Source organism: Caretta caretta, chromosome 7 (genome assembly GCF_965140235.1).
Source record: "Caretta caretta isolate rCarCar2 chromosome 7, rCarCar1.hap1, whole genome shotgun sequence".
Classification (NCBI taxonomy): domain Eukaryota; kingdom Metazoa; phylum Chordata; order Testudines; family Cheloniidae; genus Caretta; species Caretta caretta.
This window is the reverse complement of record NC_134212.1, coordinates 25,443,929-25,467,520: the sequence shown is the minus strand read 5'-3', so window position 1 is coordinate 25,467,520 and position 23,592 is coordinate 25,443,929. Positions and strand designations below refer to the sequence as shown.

The following is a 23,592-nucleotide window of genomic DNA, read 5'->3' as shown; positions in this document are numbered from 1 at the left end:
AGTTATCCCAGAGTGCTCCATTGTGACTGCTCTGGACAGCACTCTCAACTCAGATGCACTGGCTAGGTAGACAGGAAAAGAACTGCGAACTTTTGAATCTCATTTCCTGTTTGGCCAGCGTGGCAAGCTGCAGGTGACCACGCAGAGCTCATCAGCAGAGGTGACCATGATGGAGTCCCAGAATCGCAAAAGAGCTCCAGCATGGACTGAACGGGACGTACGGGAACTGATCGCTGTATGGGGAGAGGAATCCGTGCTATCAGAATTCCGTTCCAGTTTTTGAAATGCCAAACCTTTGTCAAAATCTCCCAGGGCATGAAGGACAGAGGCCATAACAGGGATCCGAAGCAGTGCCACGTGAAACTTAAGGCGCTGAGGCAAGCCTACCAGAAAACCAGAGGGGCGAACGGCCGCTCCGGGTCAGAGCCCCAAACATGCTGCTTCTATGATGAGCTGCATGCCATTTTAGGGGGTTCAGCCACCACTACCCCAGCCATGTTGTTTGACTTCTTCAATGGAGATGGAGGCAACACGGAAGCAGGTTTTGGGAACGAAGAAGATGATGATGAGGTTGTAGATAGCTCACAGCAAGCAAGGGGAAAAACCGGTTTTCCCGACAGCCAGGAACTGTTTCTCACCCTGGACCTGGAGCCAGTACACCCCAAACCCACCCAAGACTGCCTCCTGGACCCGGCAGGCGGAGAAGGGACCTCCGGTGAGTGTACCTTTTAAAATACTATACATGGTTTAAAAGCAAGCATGTGAAAGGATTAATTTGCCCTGGCATTTGAGGCTCTCCTGGATGTACTCCCAAAACCTTTGCAAAAGGTTTCTGGGGAGGGCAGCCTTATTGCGTCCTTCATGGTAGGACACTTTACCACTCCAGGCCAGTAACACGTACTCAGGAATCATTGTACAACAAAACATTGCAGTGTATGTTTGCTGGCGTTCAAACAACATCCGTTCTTTATCTCTCTGTGTTATCCTCAGGAGAGTGAGATATCATTCATGGTCACCTGGTTGAAATAGGGTGCTTTTCTTCAGGGGACACTTGGAGGAGCCCGTTCCAGCTGGGCTGTTTGCCTGCGGCTAAACAGAAACGTTCCCCGCTGTTAGCCACGGGGAGGGGGGAGGGTTGAGGGGGTAGCCACACGGTGGGGGGGAGGCTAAATGCGACCTTGTAATGAAAGCACATGTGCTATGTATATAATGTTAACAGCAAGGTTTACCCTGAAAGAGTGTAGCCACTGTTTTATAAAATGTGTCTTTTTAAATACCGCTGTCCCTTTTTTTTTCTCCACCAGCTGCATGTGTTTCAATGATCACAGGATCTTCTCCTTCCCAGAGGCTAGTGAAGATTAGAAAGAAAAAAAAACGCACTCGCGATGAAATGTTCTCCGAGCTCATGCTGTCCTCCCACACTGACAGAGCACAGACGAATGCGTGGAGGCAAATAATGTCAGAGTGCAGGAAAGCACAAAATGACCGGGAGGAGAGGTGGCGGGCTGAAGAGAGTAAGTGGCGGGCTGAAGACAGGGCTGAAGCTCAAATGTGGCGGCAGCGTGATGAGAGGAGGCAGGATTCAATGCTGAGGCTGCTGGAGGATCAAACCAGTATGTTCCAGTGTATGGTTGAGCTGCAGCAAAGGCAGCTGGAGCACAGACTGCTACTACAGCCCCTGTGTAACCAACCGCCCTCCTCCCCAAGTTCCATAGCCTCCACACCCAGAAGCCCAAGAACGCGGTGGGGGGGCCTCCGGCCAACCAGCCACTCCGCCACAGAGGATTGCCTCAAAAAAAGAAGGCTGGCATTCAATGAATTTTAAAGTTGTAAACTTTTAGAGTGCTGTGTGGCATTTTCCTTCCCTCCTCCACCACCCCTCCTGGGCTACCTTGGTAGTCATCCCCCTATTTGTGTGATGAATGAATAAAGAATGCATGAATGTGAAGCAACAATGACTTTATTGCCTCTGCAAGCGGTGATGGAAGGGAGGAGGGGAGGGTGGTTAGCTTACAGGGAAGTAGAGTGAACCAAGGGGCGGGGGGTTTCATCAAGGAGAAACAAACAGAACTTTCACACCGTAGCCTGGCCAGTCATGAAACTGGTTTTCAAAGCTTCTCTGATGCGTACCGCGCCCTCCTGTGCTCTTCTAACCGCCCTGATGTCTGGCTGCGCGTAACCAGCAGCCAGGCAATTTGCCTCAACCTCCCACCCCGCCATAAACGTCTCCCCCTTACTCTCACAGATATTGTGGAGCACACAGCAAGCAGTAATAACAGTGGGAATATTGGTTTCGCTGAGGTCTAAGCGAGTCAGTAAACTGCGCCAGCGCGCCTTTAAACGTCCAAATGCACATTCTACCACCATTCTGCACTTGCTCAGCCTGTAGTTGAACAGCTCTTGACTACTGTCCAGGCTGCCTGTGTACGGCTTCATGAGCCATGGCATTAAGGGGTAGGCTGGGTCCTCAAGGATACATGTAGGCATTTCAACATCCCCAACAGTTATTTTCTGGTCTGGGAATAAAGTCCCTTCCTGCAGCTTTGGAAACAGACCAGAGTTCCTGAAGATGCGAGTGTGATGTACCTTTCCCGGCCATCCCACGTTGATGTTGGTGAAACGTCCCTTGTGATCCACCAGAGCTTGCAGCACTATTGAAATGTATCCCTTGCGGTTTATGTACTCACCGGCTTGGTGCTCCGGTGCCAAGATAGGGATATGGGTTCCGTCTATGGCCCCACCACAGTTAGGGAATCCCATTGCAGCAAAGCCATCCACTATGACCTGCACATTTCCCAGGGTCACTACCCTTGATATCAACAGATCTTTGATTGCGTGGGCTACTTGCATCACAACAGCCCCCACAGTAGATTTGCCCACTCCAAATTGATTCCCAACTGACCGGTAGCTGTCTGGTGTTGCAAGCTTCCACAGGGCTATCACCACTCGCTTCTCAACTATGAGGGCTGCTCTCATCTTGGTATTCATGCGCTTCAGGGCAGGGGAAAGCAAGTCACAAAGTTCCATGAAAGTACCCTTACGCATGTGAAAGTTTCGCAGCCACTGGGAATCGTCCCAGACCTGCAACACTATGCGGTCCCACCAGTCTGTGCTTGTTTCCCGAGCCCAGAATCGGCGTTCCACAGCATGAACCTGCCCCATTAGCACCATGATGCATGCATTGGCAGGGCCCATGCTTTCAGAGAAATCTGTGTCCATGTCCTGATCACTCACGCGACCGCGCTGACGTCGCCTACTTGCCCGGTATCGCTCTGCCAGGTTCTGGTGCTGCATATACTGCTGGATAATGCGTGTGGTGTTTAATGTGCTCCTAATTGCCAAAGTGAGCTGAGCGGCCTCCATGCTTGCCTTGGTATGGGGTCCGCACAGAAAAAAGGCGCAGAATGATTGTCTGCCATTGCTCTGATGGAGCGAGGGGCGACTGACGACATGGCTTAAAGGGTTGGCTTCAGGGAGCTAAAATCAACAAAGGGGGTGGCTTTACATCAAGGAGTATTTCAGGCAGGACTTCACGGAGGGTTCCAATAAGAAATGGAGCACCTGAGTTATTGTTCTTATTGGAACAAGGAGGTTAGTCTGGCCTCTGATTGATACGTGGCTAGATTTACCTCGCTGCACCTTCCCTGTGAGTGACTGCAGTGTGACCTAGAGGAATGAGTCCTCTAGACAGGGGAGGGGGGGAAGCAAATGGGTACAAACAAATCTGGTCTATTTCTTGTTTTGATCCACTCCATCTATATCTTTTACATCTTTGGCTGGCAGCAGACGGTGCAGAAGGACTGCATGCCATCCATATCTCATGGCTGCCCGGCAGAAGATGATGCAATAGGACTGCTAGCAATCCGTATCGCCTGCCTGCTCACCATAAGATGGTTCAATAGGACGGACTGCAGGACTAAAGAGAAAGACCTGGTCAAGTCACTCCAAATTTAGTCCTTGCGCCCATGTCTGCCCAGGCACTCCCGGCCGACGTGGCCAGGAGCACCTCGGACATGACGATGACGGCTACCAGTTGTATTGCACCGTCTGCTGCCAGAAGGCAATGGGTTGCTGCTACTGTGTAGCAATGCAGTACTGCATCTGCCAGCACCCAGGAGACATACGGTGAAGATTACCTAAACAGGCTCCATGCTTGCCGTGGTATGGCGTCTGCACAGGTAACTCAGGAAAAAAGGCGCAAAACGATTGTCTGCCCTTGCTTTCACGGAGGGAGGGAGGGAACGGGGGCCTGACGATATGTACCCAGAACCACCCGCGACAATGTTTTAGCCCCATCAGGCATTGGGATCTCAACCCAGAATTCCAATGGGCAGCGGAGACTGCAGGAACTGTGGGATAGCTACCCAGAGTGCAACGCTCCGGAAGTCGACTCTAGCCTCGGTACTGTGGAAGCGCTCCGCCGAGTTAATTCACTTAATGCACTTAGAGCATTTTCTGTGGGGACACACACACTCGAATATATAAAACTGATTTCTAAAAAACCGACTTCTATAAATTCGACCTAATTTCGTAGTGTAAACATACCCTAAGGGTTAAATAGCTTTGTAGAGTTTTTAGACTCATACAAGGGAAATTTTAACATTGAATGGAAAAATGTATCTACTGAAACTATTTTAACCACTTGAACTGAATTTTTTGTGTTCCATTTTACCCCTCTTCTTGATTCTGCATAATAAGCAGATATGGGGCACACTAATTTCTGAGGTCCAAATTCACTCCTGCTGAGCCTGCTGAGGGAGGAAAGATGGCTGTGTCTCAACTCCCCTCCAAATGGCATACTATAGCTGAACACACTGCACAGAAAAGGTTAAGTCTATTCTGTGGAATCTTTACCCTTCCTGGTTATTAGGGGAGGTGGGAACGGCTCTTTGGGAGAGAGGCTTTAGGAGTCCTGAGAAAAGAACTCTAGAAACAGCCAAGCCTAAAAGAAGGTTTGAGGTGATCTTTATCTTATTATAGTTTTCTTTTTAATAAAGCTAAATCCTAGAAAGAGATGTGGGTGGTGAATTTGGACTTTATGGGATATAACTGTGTTTGTAAGCAGGATGCAAAAGGAGGTAATGTTTTTATGGCAAGTTGTGGGGGTTTTGTTTGTTTGGGCTGTTTATTTTTCATGGAAACTATACAAAAGGAGCTGAGGAGTTTACAATATTAGAAGCAGTACAAGTAATGATGGATTGCTGGGAAGTATACAGGTGGGGCAGACAAAGGTGCATCTTAAATTCAGTTTTATCACATGGGTAAACAATTTCTTCCACCACCACCTGTGTGACAGCACACAAATTAGAGACGGGTCCAAACCAAAACACCAGATCTGAACATCGAGACTTTGCACTCTTGTGGTTCAGGCCTACAGTGCTTGAATGCTGTCTGCTATAATACTTCCCAAATGGGAGTTCAGACAACTTTCATTTTTTTAATCAAGATATCATTTGTGGTATTTTAATAAGTGACAAAAGAGATCTGTATACTTACTCATGACACTATATTACAAAATAATAAAATGAACACTCCAGATCATTATATATTTTAAAAATAGTAATAACATCATACAATTATTAAATGCAACATTTCAAGATCAGGAAAAATTTAGTCTGACCCCTCCAAATATAAATATATCAAGATGTTTCTCTGATACAATGTGCTTCAATTCCTCAGTAAAGGAAGGAAAAGAAAGATATGTCTGATGAGGTTTGCCTCTGAGTTCTTCAGGGTTAGTCATCCAGCTGGCAGAGCAGAGCAACACCTCGCTTGATCCAGTGTTGGACTGGTTTATCAGTCTCTAGCAATAGCGCAATGACAAAATTAGTAGAATGTCCAGTAGTGGATAAGGTTCCCTTACGCTCACTTGTCTTGTAGAGTGGACAAATATAGGCACTAGATTTCTTTATGTCTGATTTTTTAGCTTCAAAAAGAACAAACAAAGCAATGAATTATATACTGTAGATGTACTAGATGAATAGAAATAATCTAATCTAATGTAAAAATCAAATATTCATTCTGATTTATTTTTAAAGCTAAATAAAAATTTGACAAATTATTTTCATCCAGCAAAACTTAAAAAGAAGTCACTCCTTGCTCTGATTTTCTTTTAAAAATTAATTTAGAGAATTTACATAGGCTAATAGACTAGAGGAAGTATGTTTGCTATTGTTTGCTTACAGGAATAGATGCCTTCCTGTACGACTTGCTTTTAAAATATTTCAAAGAGGTGTTCAAATCTAAACAGTTATATAAAAATCAAAGCATTTGACTAAAATACCATCAGGTTATAGTTTAGAGCATGTTAGTAAGTGCATGAGCTCTTCATCCGATGAAGTGAGCTGTAGCTCACGAAAGCTTATGCTCAAATAAATTTGTTAGTCTCTAAGGTGCCACAAGTACTCCTTTTCATATAAAATTGGGGCACCAGGACAACTTTGATTCAGCAGCTCGAGAATCTAATCATGATTCAAGTTGTTTGAGTTCCGAGGCTACAGCTCTGGAGGAACTGTAATGTGCCCAGACTGTTTACACATAACTCACACAAAGGTTTAAATCATGTTCTTTTGACGTCAGTCAGCTTCAATTAACAGATTCCTCCAATGTCAATAGAAGGGGTAAACGGACAGAATGGAATACTTTCTGAGGCTGACTTGCAGCTAGTTATAACTAAGTAGAAACTAAGCCACTGTGGAGAATCTTAAAAATATCTCCACTAGGAATGTTTGGAATAAATTGCTCCTGATCAAAGAAAGAAGGAACCAAATGACAGAAAACAATAGTAGAGGTCAGTCAGAAGAAAACATTATCAGTGTTTAGCCATCTATGGACAGTATTTCTGCAGCAGTTAATGAAACTTTGAGCAACATTAATTTTAACACATACGGGGTGAAATACTGGCCCCATTTAAATCAGTTGCAAATGTCCCACTGACTTTTATGGAGTCTGGATTTCAACAATCATGCTCTCTTTTGCCAAGTCTAGTTTATGCCTAAAAAATACATGAAGATCCAATCTGGAGGCAGTGAAATTTGCTTTATAAAAAACATCTATCTGACTGGCTCCTCCTTTGTCCAATCCATGCTAAATAAACCTTTTTTTGGGGGGGGGGTCAGGAGGGGAAGAGGCCCAGATCAGATAAATTTCAGATAAAAAACTGGGTCAGCCAGTGAAAAGGCATAATGTTTGACAGGCAAGCCATTGATCATGTCAGATGAATGGAGACCTATGTGCATTTGGATTTTTTGGTGAGAGAGAAGGGCTGGTCTTTTTGCAATGTCAAAGAAGTACATTACTGCAATCTCTTGTTGCATTAGAATCCAAAGAAACATTGGTTCCAGACCACTTTACTTACTTGGTTTTATCCAAATGATTGGTATCGAGTCAAAGAGCAACTTGGGATGCTGTTCAGCTAATAGTCCCCTGGTGAGACAACAAAGAAACTATTAAAACATAATTTTATAAAAGGTATATTTTTAAAAGAGATATTTTTGTATTTTACTTTGTTTGTTGGGTAGGAAGGAAAAAAGGGAAGGGTTGGGATGAGAAAGGGGAATGGAGATGACAGGAAGAGCAAGAGAAAGAAATGTCAGGACAAATACAGAGAATGGAAGCAAACTGAAAAGATGTAACAAGGGAAGAAAGAGAAGAAGAGAGAAAAAAGATAAACAAGAGCGAGAATGAAATAAAAGAAGAGAGGAGGGGGATGCAGAACAGAGCTGGACTTCCCTATCTTTACCTTTTTCAAAGGGTCCAGTAAAATCATCAGATATCAAAAACATTTCTCTCATAATCCCACACAAGGGATAGGATTAGGCAATAACAAATAAAAAGCCATACTGTGCTCTGACCTTTGCTGTTTAAACTCTTGGAATAAAACATGCAGTTTTTCTTGCTGAACTACATTACCTTTAAAAGTGTCCATTAACTTGTAATAGTATAATGAAAATTTAAAACCCACTGTAGATTTTGATTTTGTACAGCCACTTTTATGTGCGTAAACAATTGTGCAAGCAGAAGTGGGTATGCAGCTGCTTTATCAGCACAAATTGAGGTGCTGGATGCTTGGGTGCCAAATTTGTGTACCCTGAGGGCAGGTCTATAGTAGAAGTGCTACACTGGTGCAGCTGCACTGCTGTAGCACGTCTGGTGAAGGCCCTCTGTGCCAATGGGAGAGTGCTCTCCCATCAGCATAATTACTCCACCTCTGTGAGAGGAGGAAGCTATGCTGGTGGGAGAGCGTTTCCCACCGACAGCACCAGTGTGGACAGCACTTAAGTCGCTGTAATTTGCTTTTCTCAGGGGGGTGTCTTTTTCACACCCCTGAGCAACATAAATTACATTGACTTAAGTGGTAGTGTAGGCCTGCCCTAATGTACATCAGGCATGCAAAACTGCAGACCAGTTGAAGTCGGCTGAAAACATGGTCCTATTTGCAATGTGCATTTTTCTGATTGTCTGGTAATTAGTTCCGACTACTCTGCATATCAGTTCAATTTTTTTTTTCAAAATGCACTGCTTCACTCCATTGGGAAAAAAAATTAGCTGAGATTTTCCATAGGCCCCTTTTAAAATATTCACTTTGAGGGCTGTTAGGGTCTGTACCCTTTCCCATCTATTTAGAAACCTTACAAAGTAACAAGTACCATATCTGAATGACTACATAAACAGTTAAACCATAGTGGGCCAAATCCTGCCCTTCTCTTGTGTGGGACCAAGATGTGAATTGGTGCTTATCTTCATCTAAGCTGCCTGTGTGCTAGGTGACTCACCCTGAGGATGGCCAGGTCAGCTGCAGCAAAGGGATAGGTGGGCTCCACCAGCTGCTCATAGACTGGGGACCCGATGTAAAAAATTCATTCTGTACTCACATAGTAAGTGCTGTAGGTTTGGAGAGGAAACACTATACTATTCACTTGCGAGATACATAGCCCCTGAAAACCTGTTTCAAAAAATCAAGTCCCTCTGAGGTGTCTCAAATTGGGCACCTGGAAACTGATGCAACAAGAATCTGAAAAGAATCACTAGTCACTTTTGAAAATCTTGGCCTTACTGCTTTGAATGGTTCTGTGACTCATGTAGAAGGGCAATTTCATGAAAGAAAACTGCATTTTTATTACAAGTAAGCACAGTGCAACATTCCCAATACTACAGTATCACAGATTCATTGTGTTTTTTCTTGTCAAGATCTTTTGGAGGAAGGAGAAGATTTTAAATTAAGAGTATATCATTGAAATGTTGAAATGATGTTAAAATATTTCAACAAGTCTAATATGAGCGCATAAGAAAGTTTTAGATTTATTTTAAAATTTTAATTACTGACTTGGTCCTGTCCCAGCGAGCTCCATCTAAAAATAATCCATGGATATAAACACCATCTTCTGGTGCAGTAGCAGATGTATCCTTAGGAATGACCTAAAAAGAAATACATGTTAATACTTGTTAATACATTTCCACAGTAGTTTTGTTTTAGAGCTATTAGCTCTACAAGCCAATCTTCAAGAGAGCAACCCCAAGTCAGGATAAAATAGTGAAGCCTCTTCGTTCAGTACAACTTTACATCATCAACTGTTAAGATGGCAGCTTTCTATGTGACTGTTAATTATCCTTTATCATCATACTTAGAACACTCAAGTTTATCAAGTGATTTGTTTTCCTAATTAGGTGATTAAGTGTAATGAGGAATATACTTTTAATAGCATTCCTTTACAGATATCAAGTGGAAAACAGCATGTACTACTATTCAACATGGTTGCAGATCTACAATGCCATTGCTAATCAAGGTCTCGATCCTGCAATAAGATATATGCAAGTGAACCCATCCAATCAGGCACAGGGTCCACCTGGTATATCTCATGGAAACATCAGGACTCATATTAGTAAAATATATTTTTATCACTTATCCATACCTGAAATTCGTATCCCAGCAGGTCAATGGGAATGGTGTACTTCCTGGCATAGTTCTGCATGGCTCCAGTTAAAAAAGCTTGAGTAAAATAGAATCCTGACAGCCAAAAAACACTGGGCTTTCCTAACTCATACCAGTCCTGGGAGGAGGAAGAGAGAGATACTTTCAACCATCTTTGCAAAAAGAAAAGGAGTACTTGTGGCACCTTAGAGACTAACCAATTTATTTGAGCATAAGCTTTCGTGAGCTACAGCTCACTTCATCGGATGCATACTGTGGAAAGTGTAGAAGATCTTTTTATATACACACAAAGCATGAAAAAATACCTCCTCCCACCCCACTCTCCTGCTGGTAATAGCTTATCTAAAGTGATCACTCTCCCTACAATGTGTATGATAATCAAGTTGGGCCATTGTAGCCAGACAGCCAGCCCCCCCCCCCCCCCTCCTCAGACCAGCATTGCTGGAAACACAGGAGGAAGCAGGAACAGGGCACTTAACATATATTCCAGCACAGCCTTTGAAGCACAGGTGTGCTGCTACAATGTGCCTCTGGGAACAGATACGACGATTAAGCTCACAGCAGGCAGAGGCCCTGTGACAGACCTGGCTCTTAGCCCCTACTAAGTAGCGTGATGCACACACACCAACATCCTAGGTGGGAAAATATTTACCCTGATAAAAGAAATGTCCAGTAGTCGAAACTTATTGTTTCTCTCCCTTGCAAGTGTAAACTACTCTTGCAAAAGCTGGCGTCACCCCGACAGACCAGCCTCAATTTGGCATAAGAAAGGAGAAAGAGAATAAAGGAGTACAGAGGTATAAGTAGGGGACCTACAGCACCATGATTTTTGAGTGCTTTTCACTATCTATCTGCTGGTCAGATAAGTGACAGCCTCCCAAGGCTTCTGCAGCTAAGAGGGTCCCTACGCCTTGTCCCTTATTCGTCTTTCCGCGGAATTGAGTGACCGATCCTGGCTTGGCACCGCTGGAATCGAGAGATGCAAGGAGGGTAAGAAGCACCCACACCTGATCTCCTATCTTTAGTGTACACATATTTTGAAATAGAGCTCTATACTTTGTTTTCTTTCTTTGGGATTGTGGCTTCAGTTTTGTAACTTGTTTGTGTGTGTGTAACATCTCTACATTTAAATAAGTAGGCACTAGCAATTTTGTAACCACATGATTAGAATCTAGCTTAATAAATTTTGGTAACCATTTATGCATAAGCCTGACTTGTTTTCTCTGGTTTACTGTAAAGCAGCCATCACAATTAAAGAACCTCAGCCGTTTTGGCTCTAAAGCCTGGCCATTAGGTGAGAGTACTAAGAGCCTAGCGTTGAGTTGTGCCGCCTCCACGGGGCAAACTCTTGGGGCACCTGTCAGTCAATCCTGGCTGCCCGCTGCGAAGGAGCTCTGAGCTCTAGCAGTTAAAGTCACGGGTGTGGAGAGGCTCTTAGTGCTGCCATTGGGGCACCTGTCAGTCAGTATTGACTGCCCGCTGCGAAGGAGCTCTGAGCTCTAGCAGTTAAAGTCACGGGTGGTTAGGACCTTGGGGCATCCGTCAGCCTAGCCCGGGCTGCCCGCCGCGAAGGGACAGTGCGTCCTAGCGGTTAAAGTCACGGATGGTATAAACGGGCATAGCTGGCACCTCACCAAACATCCTTGGCCGTCGGCTAACAGCCATTTCCAGCACAAATCCAGGTTTTCTCACCCCCACCCCCAAACCCACTCTCCTGCTGGTAATAGCTTATCTCTGACTGGTTTATGAATGTTATAATTCAACATTCTTAATATTCATAAACCAATTGGAGAACACTTCAATCTCTCTGCTCACGCGATTACAGACATGAAAGTTGCGATATTACAACAGAAAAACTTCAAATCCAGACTCCAGCGAGAAACTGTTGAATTGGAATTCATTTGCAAATTGGATACAATTAACTTAGGCTTGAACAGAGACTGGGAGTGGCTAAGTCATTATGCAAGGTAATCTATTTCCCCTTGTTTTTTCCTACCCCCCCCCACCCCAGACGTTCTTGTTAAACCCTGGATTTGTGCTGGAAATGGCCCACCTTGATTATCATACACATTGTAAGGAGAGTGGTCACTTTAGATAAGCTATTACAGGCAGGAGAGTGGGTTTGTGGGGGGGGGGAAGGGGTGTTAACGGCTGTTACTCTGAAACCTGTCAACCATCTTTGCTATTCAGTATAGGCCTAGGTAGTATTTGCAATTTTCCACAAAAAATTTAGCCATATTCTACACAACCTTGTTTAGAAAGTCTAGATATAAAGAGTCAATTTTTACCAACCCATGTCCAAAACATCCTTTAATTTTAAATCAAACAGAATTATTAGTAACACAATCCCTCTTGCTTTACCTGCAAGAATTTCAGCCTCGCTAGAAAATCTAGGATATAGCTCCCCAAAGGTTTAAGACTTGGGTATGAACGGTTAGCCCAGTTCTCGGCAACTTTTCCAACAAGCAGACTGCTGCTCAGGGCCTCTAGCTCAGAATCCATAACGACCAGTCCTTTAATGGCCTTTTTCAGATTTATTAAGGTAATACGTATAGTTCGGAGTAAACTAGAATTAAAGAAAATATCACAGAACTATCACTAAAATACAACAGGTTTGACATGATTTGTCAGACATGAAATCACCATCTCAAGAAATAATATTACATTATTGTGATGACTATGAAAAAAGTACATAACCAGGTTTTCCTCATTCACAACTTGCCATATTTGCAAAATTACAGATTGTGCCCATACTGTTGCCATTTAATAGACCTTTTCTTCTGCTTATCTAAATGTCCATTGAGGCACCATCTTCAGTGGTTATAGCATGTGACTGTCAGGGGACCTGAGTTCTATTCCAAATACTGCCACTGACTTGCTCTGTGGCCTGGGACAAATCTGTTAATTTGTGACGCCTTTTCTCCATCCCATCTTCCTGGCTTCAAAGGGTTCTGTGAGGTTTAACTCGTTATTAAGGATAGGAGTCTGTCATGGAGGTCATAGATTCCGTGACTTTAATGGACCTCCATGACTTCTTTGGCTTCAGCCCGCCACAGTGGCAGGGCTGGAGCAGCTGTCAGCCCCCACCCAGGAGCTGTGGTAGGACTGGAGCAGTGTCGGTGGTCAGCATCCAGGTCCAGAGCAGCTTCCAGGGACCGGAGCAGCAGTCAGTCAGCCCTCGCCACAGGAGCAGCAGTCGGAGCAGTGGCTGGGGCTGGGTCAATCCCCAGGGCCAGAGCAGTGGCCACCACCACAGGATCAGCCACTGGGGCTGCAGCAGCTGCTGCCGCCACAGGAGCCTGAGTAGCCCCCAGTGGGGCTCTTACTGTTAGTCCCCCCACAGGGTATTTTTAGTAGAAGTCAGGTTGCAGACTTCCATGAATTTTGGTTTATTGCCTGTGACCTGTCCATGACTTTTACTAAAAATATCCATGACAAACTCTTAACCTTACTGATTATGAACTGTACAGAGCCTGAAATGACTAGATGGAAGGTGATATAGAAATTCTAATTATTTTCAACTGGTTAAAAATAGTTGAGTCCAAACCAGAACCTAGATCCAAGCATCCCTGAATCCAAAGCCAGACTTTTCAGCTTGCCTCTGTCACTTTAATGAGCTAAGGCAAAATTCCTGATCTGGAATCCCCCAATCTTTGGGAAAATTCATGGGGAGATCCAATGCTCCAGTGCAAAGTCCACCTCTAGCTTAAAAAAAAATAGAACACTATGCAGTGAATATTCTTGGGGAAATAATGGTCCAATGGCAGCTGTGTAAGTTCATCTCTTTCTGTTTACGTAAAATAAAATATTTCTGTTAAAATAGTCGAAGACCTAATGGGGCATTTTGTTTTATGCATTACTTTGAATTTCATAGTCTCTAGCCTATACTGTCCTGGCAAGAAATTAAAACCACAACCCTAAAAATAATAGAATCACAGAAGTGTAGAACTGGAAGGGACCTCAATAGATCATCTAGTCCAGTCCCTTGCACTCAAGGCAGGACTACATAATAACTAGACCATTACTGATGGGTGTTTGTCTAACCTGTTCTAGAAAAAACCGCCAGAGATGGAGATTCTACAACCTCCCTAGGCAATGTGTTCCAGTGCTTAGCTGGAACAATGTACAATATGTGTATGGAGTAGATGGGGAGGCAGGTTTCAGATAACAGAAGAGAGGGAAAGGAGTATGTGAGAAATAAGGGGAGTTTGGAGAGTGAATTAAGGGATCTGATAGAATTATGGGAGTTCTTTATGAGAGAATTAAGGGATACAGGGGGAAAGATGAGCAGAGTGAGGTGGAAGGTCAAGAAGTAGAAAAATAATGGTGGCAGGAAGAAACAGGGAGCAGACAGAGACAAAATGGGAGAAAAAATAGGAATTTGGGCAAAGTGGGATGGAGACTGGGGACCCAAAGGAAAAAAAAAAGAGCAGAGGATTACAGTTGACAGCAAAAAGAGAGGAGGTGAGGGTATAGGAAGAAAGGGGGAATCAGGGAAGAGAGAAGGAAAGTGATGGGGCACAGATAGGAGCAGGTGAGAAAATAATAAAAAAGAGAGAAATAGTCAGAAAGGAGGAAAAAAGGAAATGATACAAGCACACGAAAAATGAGACCAAAAAGAAGAGGATGGATGGAATAAAGAAATGGAAGTGAAAAATAAAGCAATACAAGCACAACCCTGCAGATGACCCATTACCAAACTTTTCTTTGGACCTTCCCCCCATTACATACCTTATCCCCCAATTCATTTGCCATTTAGATATTTTTCCTTAAATCCAACCAATATTCTGTCTTGCCTAACAAAGGAAAAGTTCTGAGAATGCAGACACTACTGCAGGCAATTAGAACTGAAGCAAATAATAATAATAAAATAAAGGTCTTCAGAATAAAGAGTCTATAAAGAGACCACACTGGATGCCTGGCAGAAAAGTGATCTGCTGTGAATGGGTTGATTGAAAGTACATTTGAATTAAATTAATTAATTCCCTTACTTGTTAAACCTTTCCATTTCTTGCACCAACACAGTGTTCATACTTTCCTCATATCTCACAGGATACTTCTGTAGGGAAGCTTCAATGTCAAAATCATTTGGAAGCTGCAAATGTCAATATATTTGGACACATTTTGATAAGTGCACATTTTAATTTACAATGGTTTCAAAGCAATATTAAAAGCAAAGAGACCCAAAGTAACCACATAAGCTCCATGGTGAATGACTGATATTCAGTAAAACACCCTACTGAATATTGGTTGGTCAATAAAAATATCTTGAACATCATTGAAAATGTAAAAATAAATGTAAATGTTTTAATGATTGTGAAGTTCTTTACAATATTGAATTGACTTTTTCTCCAGGTTATTTGCTCTGATTTCTCTCCCTTCTACTCTTAGCTGCTCAGCGACACTTCCCCCACTTTAGATATGGCTGTGGCTCCCCACAGTCTGATAAGCGCTTCACTTTCACTTTGTGTTGGACAGCTTAATGCTTCCCACTGAGTTTTTCCCAATGCATAATGAAGCTTAGGAATCAGAGATGTAGCACAAGGATAGGGAGAGAAAGAGAGACCCATACTTCAAAGTCAATGTTTTATTTCTAAAAAATCACTATTCTATTCAGGTTATTATGCCATGCCCATCACCATGGTATCTGAGTACTTCCTAATAAACAAGGAGATTTAGGTTAATTGGACAGGGTTAACTTTCTATTCCACTCCCGTCCCTTGTGCATGAGATCTGTGAGAGTTTTTGTTTGTTTTCTGAGTAAGTTAATGTGTATTTTTCTTAAGGAAAAAATGATCTTATGTTTGGAATGGAACTTGTTATGATTTGCTGTAGTTCTTATGGAGAATGAGGAACATGGCACAGCATGGGGCTAGCCCCCAAAAGAGCCCTATCTCCTGCATACATGAGCTTTGCCCTTGCACAATTCCAGTATTTCTGAGGAGTGTAGGTGTCAAAGGTGGTCATGGTCCTTGAGGAAAAGTCTTTTAGGTATCCTGAGCCCAGGCCATTTAATGCTTTGAAAATAAGAACCAAGAACTCAAACTTAATGCAATGTTCTAGGGGAGTCAGTGGAGAGAGTAGAGCTGCAAGTTGCTCACTAACTATATTTGTTGCTGAGACAGTGTGTTGTTGCAACTGCATTGTTGCAATCCCAAAAGGAGGTGAAAAAGGCATTTCTGTGGTCACACTCTTTGTGGCCCAATCGTCTGTCCAGTTGCCCATTACCATTTTCTCAAGGAAGAACATTAAGCTGGCCAGGTAATGGTGGGAGTATTTGTTATTCTAATCAATTATTATGCTATTTGTCTTTCTACATTACCTTAATGAGAATATCATCAGCAATTTCATACAGAGTGCTGTCACCGCCTCCCGAGGAGACTCCCTGCGTGCTTCCTCCTTGTGTTAGTATCAGAGATTCAAAGAGGAGTTTTGTTTGCTGGAGATCCTTTGAAATATCCACATTTTCATGCAACCCAAACACCTCTGGCTGTTGACTAAATGGAAGATTCTATGGCAAAACATATTAAGTAAACAATATATTTAATTAGATAAATCAGTTCATTAAGGGCCTGATCTTAAGCTTATTGATGGAAAGATTCCATTAGCTTCAGGGGACATTGGATCAGGCCTAGAACCATGATCTCACCAATAGTGAATCCCTTGACAATGGCTTTCTAGTCTTTATACCAGGCCCTATTATCTATCTGTTCATCTCCTCATTAAGTTGTACAAATTCTGGAGTGCAACAAAGTCTAGGGTGTTTCAAATCACAAAGCACTTTAGATCACAACATACCTGCAAAGGAGCCAAGGAAAGCAAAGAGGATGGAGCAAGGAAAGCAAATGAAAAATGAAGCACACATAAAAACGTTATTTTTAAATGTCGAAAGGCTCAGACCCAGGAGGGTTGTCTGCTTAGTGTATCATGTTTGTAACCTCTCAAGGCTTTGCCACTAACCTTTGAAATTTTTGTTGATCTGTGAATCCTAAATAAACTACCAAGAAAAAATTACATGGGAAAAAAATCCCATGCATGACCAATGGTAAACTGTTTCCCTTTCTCATTTCCAGGTTATCCATCTTCTGCACAATTCATAATTCCAGAAACTTGTTGCTGGAAAACCAACTCCTGTCCTCAACGCAAGACAGCAAGATTTGAAGCACAGTTCTAAGGAGTAAATGCTCTAAATGAAATTACCACCTCATATTTCACCCAGATCAGTTTGTGGTTTGATGCTGTCTTATTTCACAGTCTAAGGAGAGTCTGGCGAGGTCAGTGCTTAGAAAGGAGACGTCTCAGAAAACACCTAGCACAGCAGAGAGTAACATTTGTGATTCAGTGTTATAGGATTCTTCTCCCTAGAACCGTACTGAAGCAATGCATGGACTTAGAGCTCACTAAACATCTTAAGGCACCTTTTGCAAAAGCAGGAGTGCTATCCCCAATGTTCTGCCAAATTCCAACTAAAAGTAATTACATTTGAGCTGCCTAAATTCCCTTGAGGTTTCAGTTAGATGTATTCTTTACTTCCTATTCAAAATTAATGGTGGACTGTTCTATAGCTTCTGTGCTCTACCCCAGAAGTGGCTGTATTTCAGTGATGTGAGGTACTAAGAGAATTATTATTTTGTAATACAATTTAAGATCCTTGGAGCAAAGGCATTATAAAAGAGCTAAACATTATTGTTTTAGATGTTCCAGCATTTTAATATTAGAAAATGAATTTGTTACATTCATGCAGAAGTAATTTTTTAACATTAATGGAATATCAAATTAAAAATGACACATCACTGAAAATATTTTATTTTTGCAACATTCACTAATGTAATTAGACCGAATATTATGTGAGCTTCCATTTTACAAAGAAACCAAGTTACCTTAATAAATTCAATGTAGTCCTCATAGGTGCCTTTTGGTGGTGCATAGTAGTTGCCACTGGGAGAAAAGGCGAAGCGTGGGTTTTCAATTATATCTGGATTATAAAAATCATCCAGCATAGTCATTAGTAAACGTCTGTCCCAATCATCTGTCACTCGTCCTCCATAGTTACATTCACCCGTAAGGTAAGATATAGCTTCAAATGGAACATGGTCATATTCATTTATGAATAGCTGAAACAACGAAAACAGATCTAAGACACTTCACCACCTTGAATCCCAATTAGGTTTGTAAATCAAATCCTATAGTTAATTAGAGACACAGTGTGATCTGCCTTTTATTATTAAATAGGAAAGGAGCAGAGATGGGCCCACAAACCCAACGGACCCTTCCATGGAGAGGCCTACAGAGCAATAGTGGAACACAGTGTGGAGAGAAGAGTATGCTCTAACTCGTACAGAGCTACAGTAAATGTTTTCCCCTAGTGCAGCAGCAAATTCAAACTCTGAAGTCTTCACTCAGGTAAAATTCCCATTTGAGGTTAATGGGAGTTTTTTTGAGTAAGAACTGGGCAGAGACCAAAAGATTTGTCCCAGAATTAACAAATCATCCAATCATTCTTACAGTATTTACAATTGTGCATATTCTGAAGCCTGATTTTTCTAGCAAAGGCATGTTTCTTTCTTTTACCAAGTCTCTTTGGATGCTCAGAGTATCTTGCTTTTAACCTTCAGAATGTTTGTCTCTTTCAGTGACTCATCATAGTTTTTTCCAGCAGCTCAAACTCAACATTTCTAATTCCCACCCTAAACTCTCTGGACTCTTGTCTAGATTGGTCAATTGGTAAAATTTTCTCAGGAGTCCTATAGAGCTAGTCAGATAGGACAGCCCTGGCCACTTGCTGTGTATCAAAATTTCCTTTGACTAAGAACTGTGAGCAGTTTGATGGTATCTACTAGTTTGATGGAATCTACTCAATAGTGAGACCTCCTTTGAAATATAGTTTTAACTCTGTTATACTGAGTTCCAAATGGCTCTGTGAATTTTTTTTTAGAAAATTTATCTAAATCTAATGAAGAATTTCTTATTTTTATAAATATAACATGGTCTATGTTATTTATCTTTGTCTCAATAGCAAAGAAACCTGAACTAAAGTTGTGGAAACCTGTTTATGATTGTGTGTTTGAGCATTTAACACAGCCATTTCTGTATTGTGGATGCAACAGTAAATAAAGACTTTACCTGCAGCTGTCTGATACTGATTCGCAAGTCTGATTCATTAAATCCATATGGGATATTCCAACCAAGAGGGCCAAACTTCTTTCTCTCCTGAACAAGAGCATGAAAAAAGCAAACTCCAAAGAGCAGTTTTTCCCATGTCTTTAAGAAAACAACAACAAAAAGTATTAACTGGCATGACTGCGTATGGTCTTTAATTTATGCAGACGGCTGAAACAACAAAAGCAGTTTGAAAAACATTTTATTAACATTTTAAATTCTCTGTTTTGGATAAAAGTGTTAGACTATGACTAGCATGAGGTTTTGGGTTTTTTTTTAAATGTTATTAGATAACAATATGGAGTTGACAGTTAATATGTTAAAGCCTATTCCTGCAATCCCTGACTAGTAGATATAATGTTTACACCCCTGAGTAGTAACACTGAAGCTATGGGACTACTTGGGGATGTGTGCACTACACTGAGTTAAGGGTTTGCAGGGCTGGACCATTATTTATTAACTAAGGAAATGAAGGTTACTTACCTGTAACAGGAGTTCTTCAAGATGGACTCTGCATACTCCCATCTGACTGGTGCAGCATGAATGGTAGAATTGTACCTAGCAGTGTTTGTTGGGGTGCTCACATGTCTCTCTTGCCCTTCTCCTCAGGGAACACAGAATGTTCCTGGGCAAGGTTATAAAAGGGGCATAGCACCACAGCCGCTTCAGTTCCTTCCTCTGCAACCCCAGGTCTTTTGATAAGTAGGACTCAGAGGCAAAGGGAAAGGTGGGCAGAGAGCATGAATATGCAGAGTCTATCTCAGAGAATTCTGGTTACACGTAAATAACCTTCATTTCTTCTTTGAGTGTCCTCTGCATATTCCTATTCATGGGATAGACTAACAAGCTGTAACTCAGACCCAGGATGGTTGGAACATGGAGTCCTAATTAAAAAAAAGACGGCAAAACTGCCTTGCCAAATTTTGCATCTGATCTAGATTCTAAGCCTAATGTCTGGTGCTTAGTAAAAGTGTGGACTGTACTCCATGTTGCTGCTCACCATATTTCTATTAAGGAATATGTCCAAAGAATTTGATAGCAGCTGCTTTTCATCTAGTAGAATGAGCTCTAATTCCTTCAGGAAGAGGGAGACTCATCATCTTATAAACATCCTCAATACATAATCTAATCTATTTTGAAAGAGTACGTACAGTGACCGATCTCCTTTTATTCCTTTTTTCATAAGTGATTAACAAATTGGGAGATAGATAGAACTAATCATTTTAGGCAAAGTAGAAAGCTAAAGCCCTTCTAACATCTAGTAGATGTTATCTAGCCTCCCCACCTTGAGTGTGAGATTTGGGAAAAAATACTGGTAACATTATAGATGCAGGTATATGAATATCTAACAGAACTTTTGGCAAGAATCTTGGGTATGTACAGAATATTATTTTATCTTTGTCATAAATATAAAGGGAAGGGTAAACCCCTTTGAAATCCCTCCTGGCCAGGGGAAAGCTCCTCTCACCTGTAAAGGGTTAAGAAGCTAAAGGTAACCTCGCTGGCACCTGACCAAAATGACCAATGAGGAGACAAGATACTTTCAAAAGCTGGGAGGAGGGAGAGAAACAAAGGGTCTGTGTGTCTGTCTGTATGCTGGTTTTCTGCCGGGGATAGACCAGGAATGGAGTCTTAGAACTTTTAGTAAGTAATCTAGCTAGGTATGTGTTAGATTATGATTTCTTTAAATGGCTGAGAAAAGAATTGTGCTGAACAGAATAACTATTTCTGTCTGTGTATCTTTTTTGTAACTTAAGTTTTTTGCCTAGAGGGATTCTCTATGTTTTGAATCTAATTACCCTGTAAGGTATCTACCATCCTGATTTTACAGAGGTGATTTCTTTACTTCTATTTACTTCTATTTCTATTAAAAGTCTTCTTGTAAGAAAACTGAATGCTTTTTCATTGTTCTCAGATCCAAGGGTTTGGGTCTGTGGTCACCTATGCAAATTGGTGAGGCTTTTTATCCAACATTTCCCAGGAAAGGGGGGGGTGCAAGTGTTGGGAGGATTGTTCATTGTTCTTAAGATCCAAGGGTCTGGGTCTGTAGTCACCTAGGCAAATTGGTGAGGCTTTTTACCAAGCCTTGTCCAGGAAGTGGGGTGCAAGGTTTTGGGAAGTATTTTGAGGGGAAAGACGTTTCCAAACAGCTCTTCCCCAGTAACCAGTATTTGTTTGGTGGTGGTAGCGGCCAATCCAAGGGCAAAGGGTGGAATATTTTGTACCTTGGGGAAGTTTTGACCTAAGCTGGTAAAGATAAGCTTAGGAGGTTTTTCATGCAGGTCCCCACATCTGTACTCTAGCGTTCAGAGTGGGGAAGGAACCTTGACAATCTTTATTAAAGACAGTAAATAGTGGGTGTGCCATCAGCGCTTGTAATTCACTTATGCACTTTGCTCAAGTGATAGGTATCAAGATGACTGTCTTAATGTATAAATAGGGTATTTTACAACTCCCCAGAGATTCAAACAGATGTTGCACTTAGTGTAAACACTAAATCCCAAGATGATATAGGCTCTTTAACTGGTGGAAATAGATTATTAAGACCTTTCAAGAATCTTTTGACTACACCACCAATAAAAACCAATTTACTATCCCCAGAGACATGGTATGCTGAGACTATTGAGAGATTAACTTTGACTAGGGTGACCAGATGTCCCGATTTTATAGGGACAGTCCCGATATTTGGCGCTTTTTCTTATATAGGTGCCAATTACCCCCAACCCCCGTCCCGATTTTTCACACTTCCTATCTGGTCACCCTAACTTTGACTGATGACAAAGAGAGATCCACTCTTTTAAGATATAATAAGTACTCCAATATATAAGTAATTAGAGCTGTATATGGATCTATATCATACATGGAAACCAACAATAAAAAGTCCTTAACTGATAGCAACATTCTGTCCTTCTACCAAAAGAACATTTGCTAACCTCCTATGCTCCTCAGGGAGAGTATTCATGAAAGACAACATTTTTCCTGACAAGATGGCATTGATATCTTGCGATTACATCTTAATGGTTCACTGTTCTCCTATCTGAAGTGGCTGAGGAAAACATCCAGTCTTTTCCCTTCCTTATCAGAGGGGATAAAATAGGCCTGAGCACGCTTTCATCTATGCAGTGCAGCCTCTACTATCAATGAATTAGGAGAACGGAGATATGAAACACAGCAAGACCCTCCTGGGAAAACAGGAAAAGGTCATCAGACTTTTTTAACATAAGCTGAGCTATTAGGGTCATTCCAAATTGCTTAAAACTGGTTGAGACAATCCTTCCAATAAAGGATTTGTCTAGTTGCTGCTTCTAAAATGTGAAGATTTCTCAACAGGAATCAAGGGAATCTCTAATGTCCTTGGAAGAACACCACATCATCTGAATGTGACGAAGGAGCAATCACTCCTACACTTCTGTAAGGAGAAGTAAAGTTCACAGAGTCTGGATGTGACTGTTGGATCTCTAGCAATTCTTCTTCCTCAGATAAAATGTGTCTTACAACTGTAGACGACCTATCAGGACTCTGATGTACCATCAAATCCATATCCTTTGGGTCTGATGCTTGAATGTCTTCAGTATCAAATTGGCAATTACTATATCTAGGAATACCCTGAAAAGGTACAGGAGAAGGCCAGTGAGACCACGTAAAGTCATTCCCAGCCAATGGGAGCTGTGGGAAGCGGCATGGCGAACCACAGCCACTGGGAGCTGCGGGCGGCCGTGCAAATGTAAACAAATGATCTGGCAGCCCGCCAGTGGTTTTCCCTGATGGGCCGCATGTGGCCTGTGAGCCACAGGTTGCCCACCACTGACGTAAACCAAGGTGAAGCCTGACAATCTGGTCAAAGTCCTATACTCTGATCTGGCTGAAAATATCTCTGCCCATACAGATCTGGGAGAAATGACTGAGTTTGCTTAAATTGACTGAGATTGATTTAAATTTCTTCTTTAGATCTGTTTTCCAATCTCAAGCCATTCTCAGTCCTCAGGGAAGTAGAGTTAATAACCTGCTAGGCTGAATAAAAGATAAATAGAAAAAACCCTTTTTCTCAAGACCCAGAAGGAGTCTTAGGTGGTGCAGGTATGGGAGAAATTCTAACTTCTTCAATCTGCCTTCTATTCTCTGAAGGATTATCTATTTATCCAGTATAACCTTCAGTTCCTATTCAATTGACACACATGGATTCATTACTGACCGAGAAGGAGACAGATCCGATTGATGAATCTGTGCTATAACCACCAACCATTGTGGTACCGTACTGGAACCAGACCGCAAATCCTCAGTAGTCAGATCCTTATTTTTAACCTTCATAACAGGTTCTTTCATCATCTCTCTCGAATCCGGCTCTTTTGGATCTGAAACAATCAGATCCAAAGAGCATCTTCTGGTTTTAGACAGAGAATCATCATTTGGGGAAGGTTCTTTAAATACCAATGGATCAGATGGATCTTTTCTCACAGATTGGTTCTTGATAAAAAGAGGCCAACACCAACAAGGATGGAGTC

The 23,592-nt window shown here is 42.0% G+C and overlaps 1 protein-coding gene across 5 annotated transcripts in view; it reads right to left on the bottom strand.

Moving 5' to 3' along the window:
- Nucleotides 1-5,489: 5,489 nt before the first annotated feature.
- Nucleotides 5,490-23,592, bottom strand: part of DNAH12 (dynein axonemal heavy chain 12) — a 177,429-nt gene continuing 159,326 nt past the window's right edge. For 4 of the 5 annotated variants that reach the window (XM_048856795.2, XM_048856794.2, XM_048856797.2 and 1 more), the window contains 9 exons: nucleotides 19,055-19,192; nucleotides 17,812-18,045; nucleotides 16,254-16,442; nucleotides 14,923-15,026; nucleotides 12,293-12,497; nucleotides 9,912-10,049; nucleotides 9,326-9,417; nucleotides 7,358-7,425; nucleotides 5,490-5,926 (listed from right to left, as the gene is read on the bottom strand). In XM_048856795.2, the coding sequence (XP_048712752.2) occupies nucleotides 5,736-5,926; nucleotides 7,358-7,425; nucleotides 9,326-9,417; nucleotides 9,912-10,049; nucleotides 12,293-12,497; nucleotides 14,923-15,026; nucleotides 16,254-16,442; nucleotides 17,812-18,045; nucleotides 19,055-19,192 (1,359 nt within the window). In that variant the 3' untranslated portion in view covers nucleotides 5,490-5,735. Of the gene's footprint in view, nucleotides 5,927-7,357; nucleotides 7,426-9,325; nucleotides 9,418-9,911; nucleotides 10,050-12,292; nucleotides 12,498-14,922; nucleotides 15,027-16,253; nucleotides 16,443-17,811; nucleotides 18,046-19,054; nucleotides 19,193-23,592 lie in introns of those variants that run through there. The other variant, XM_048856798.2, reaches the window with a different exon arrangement.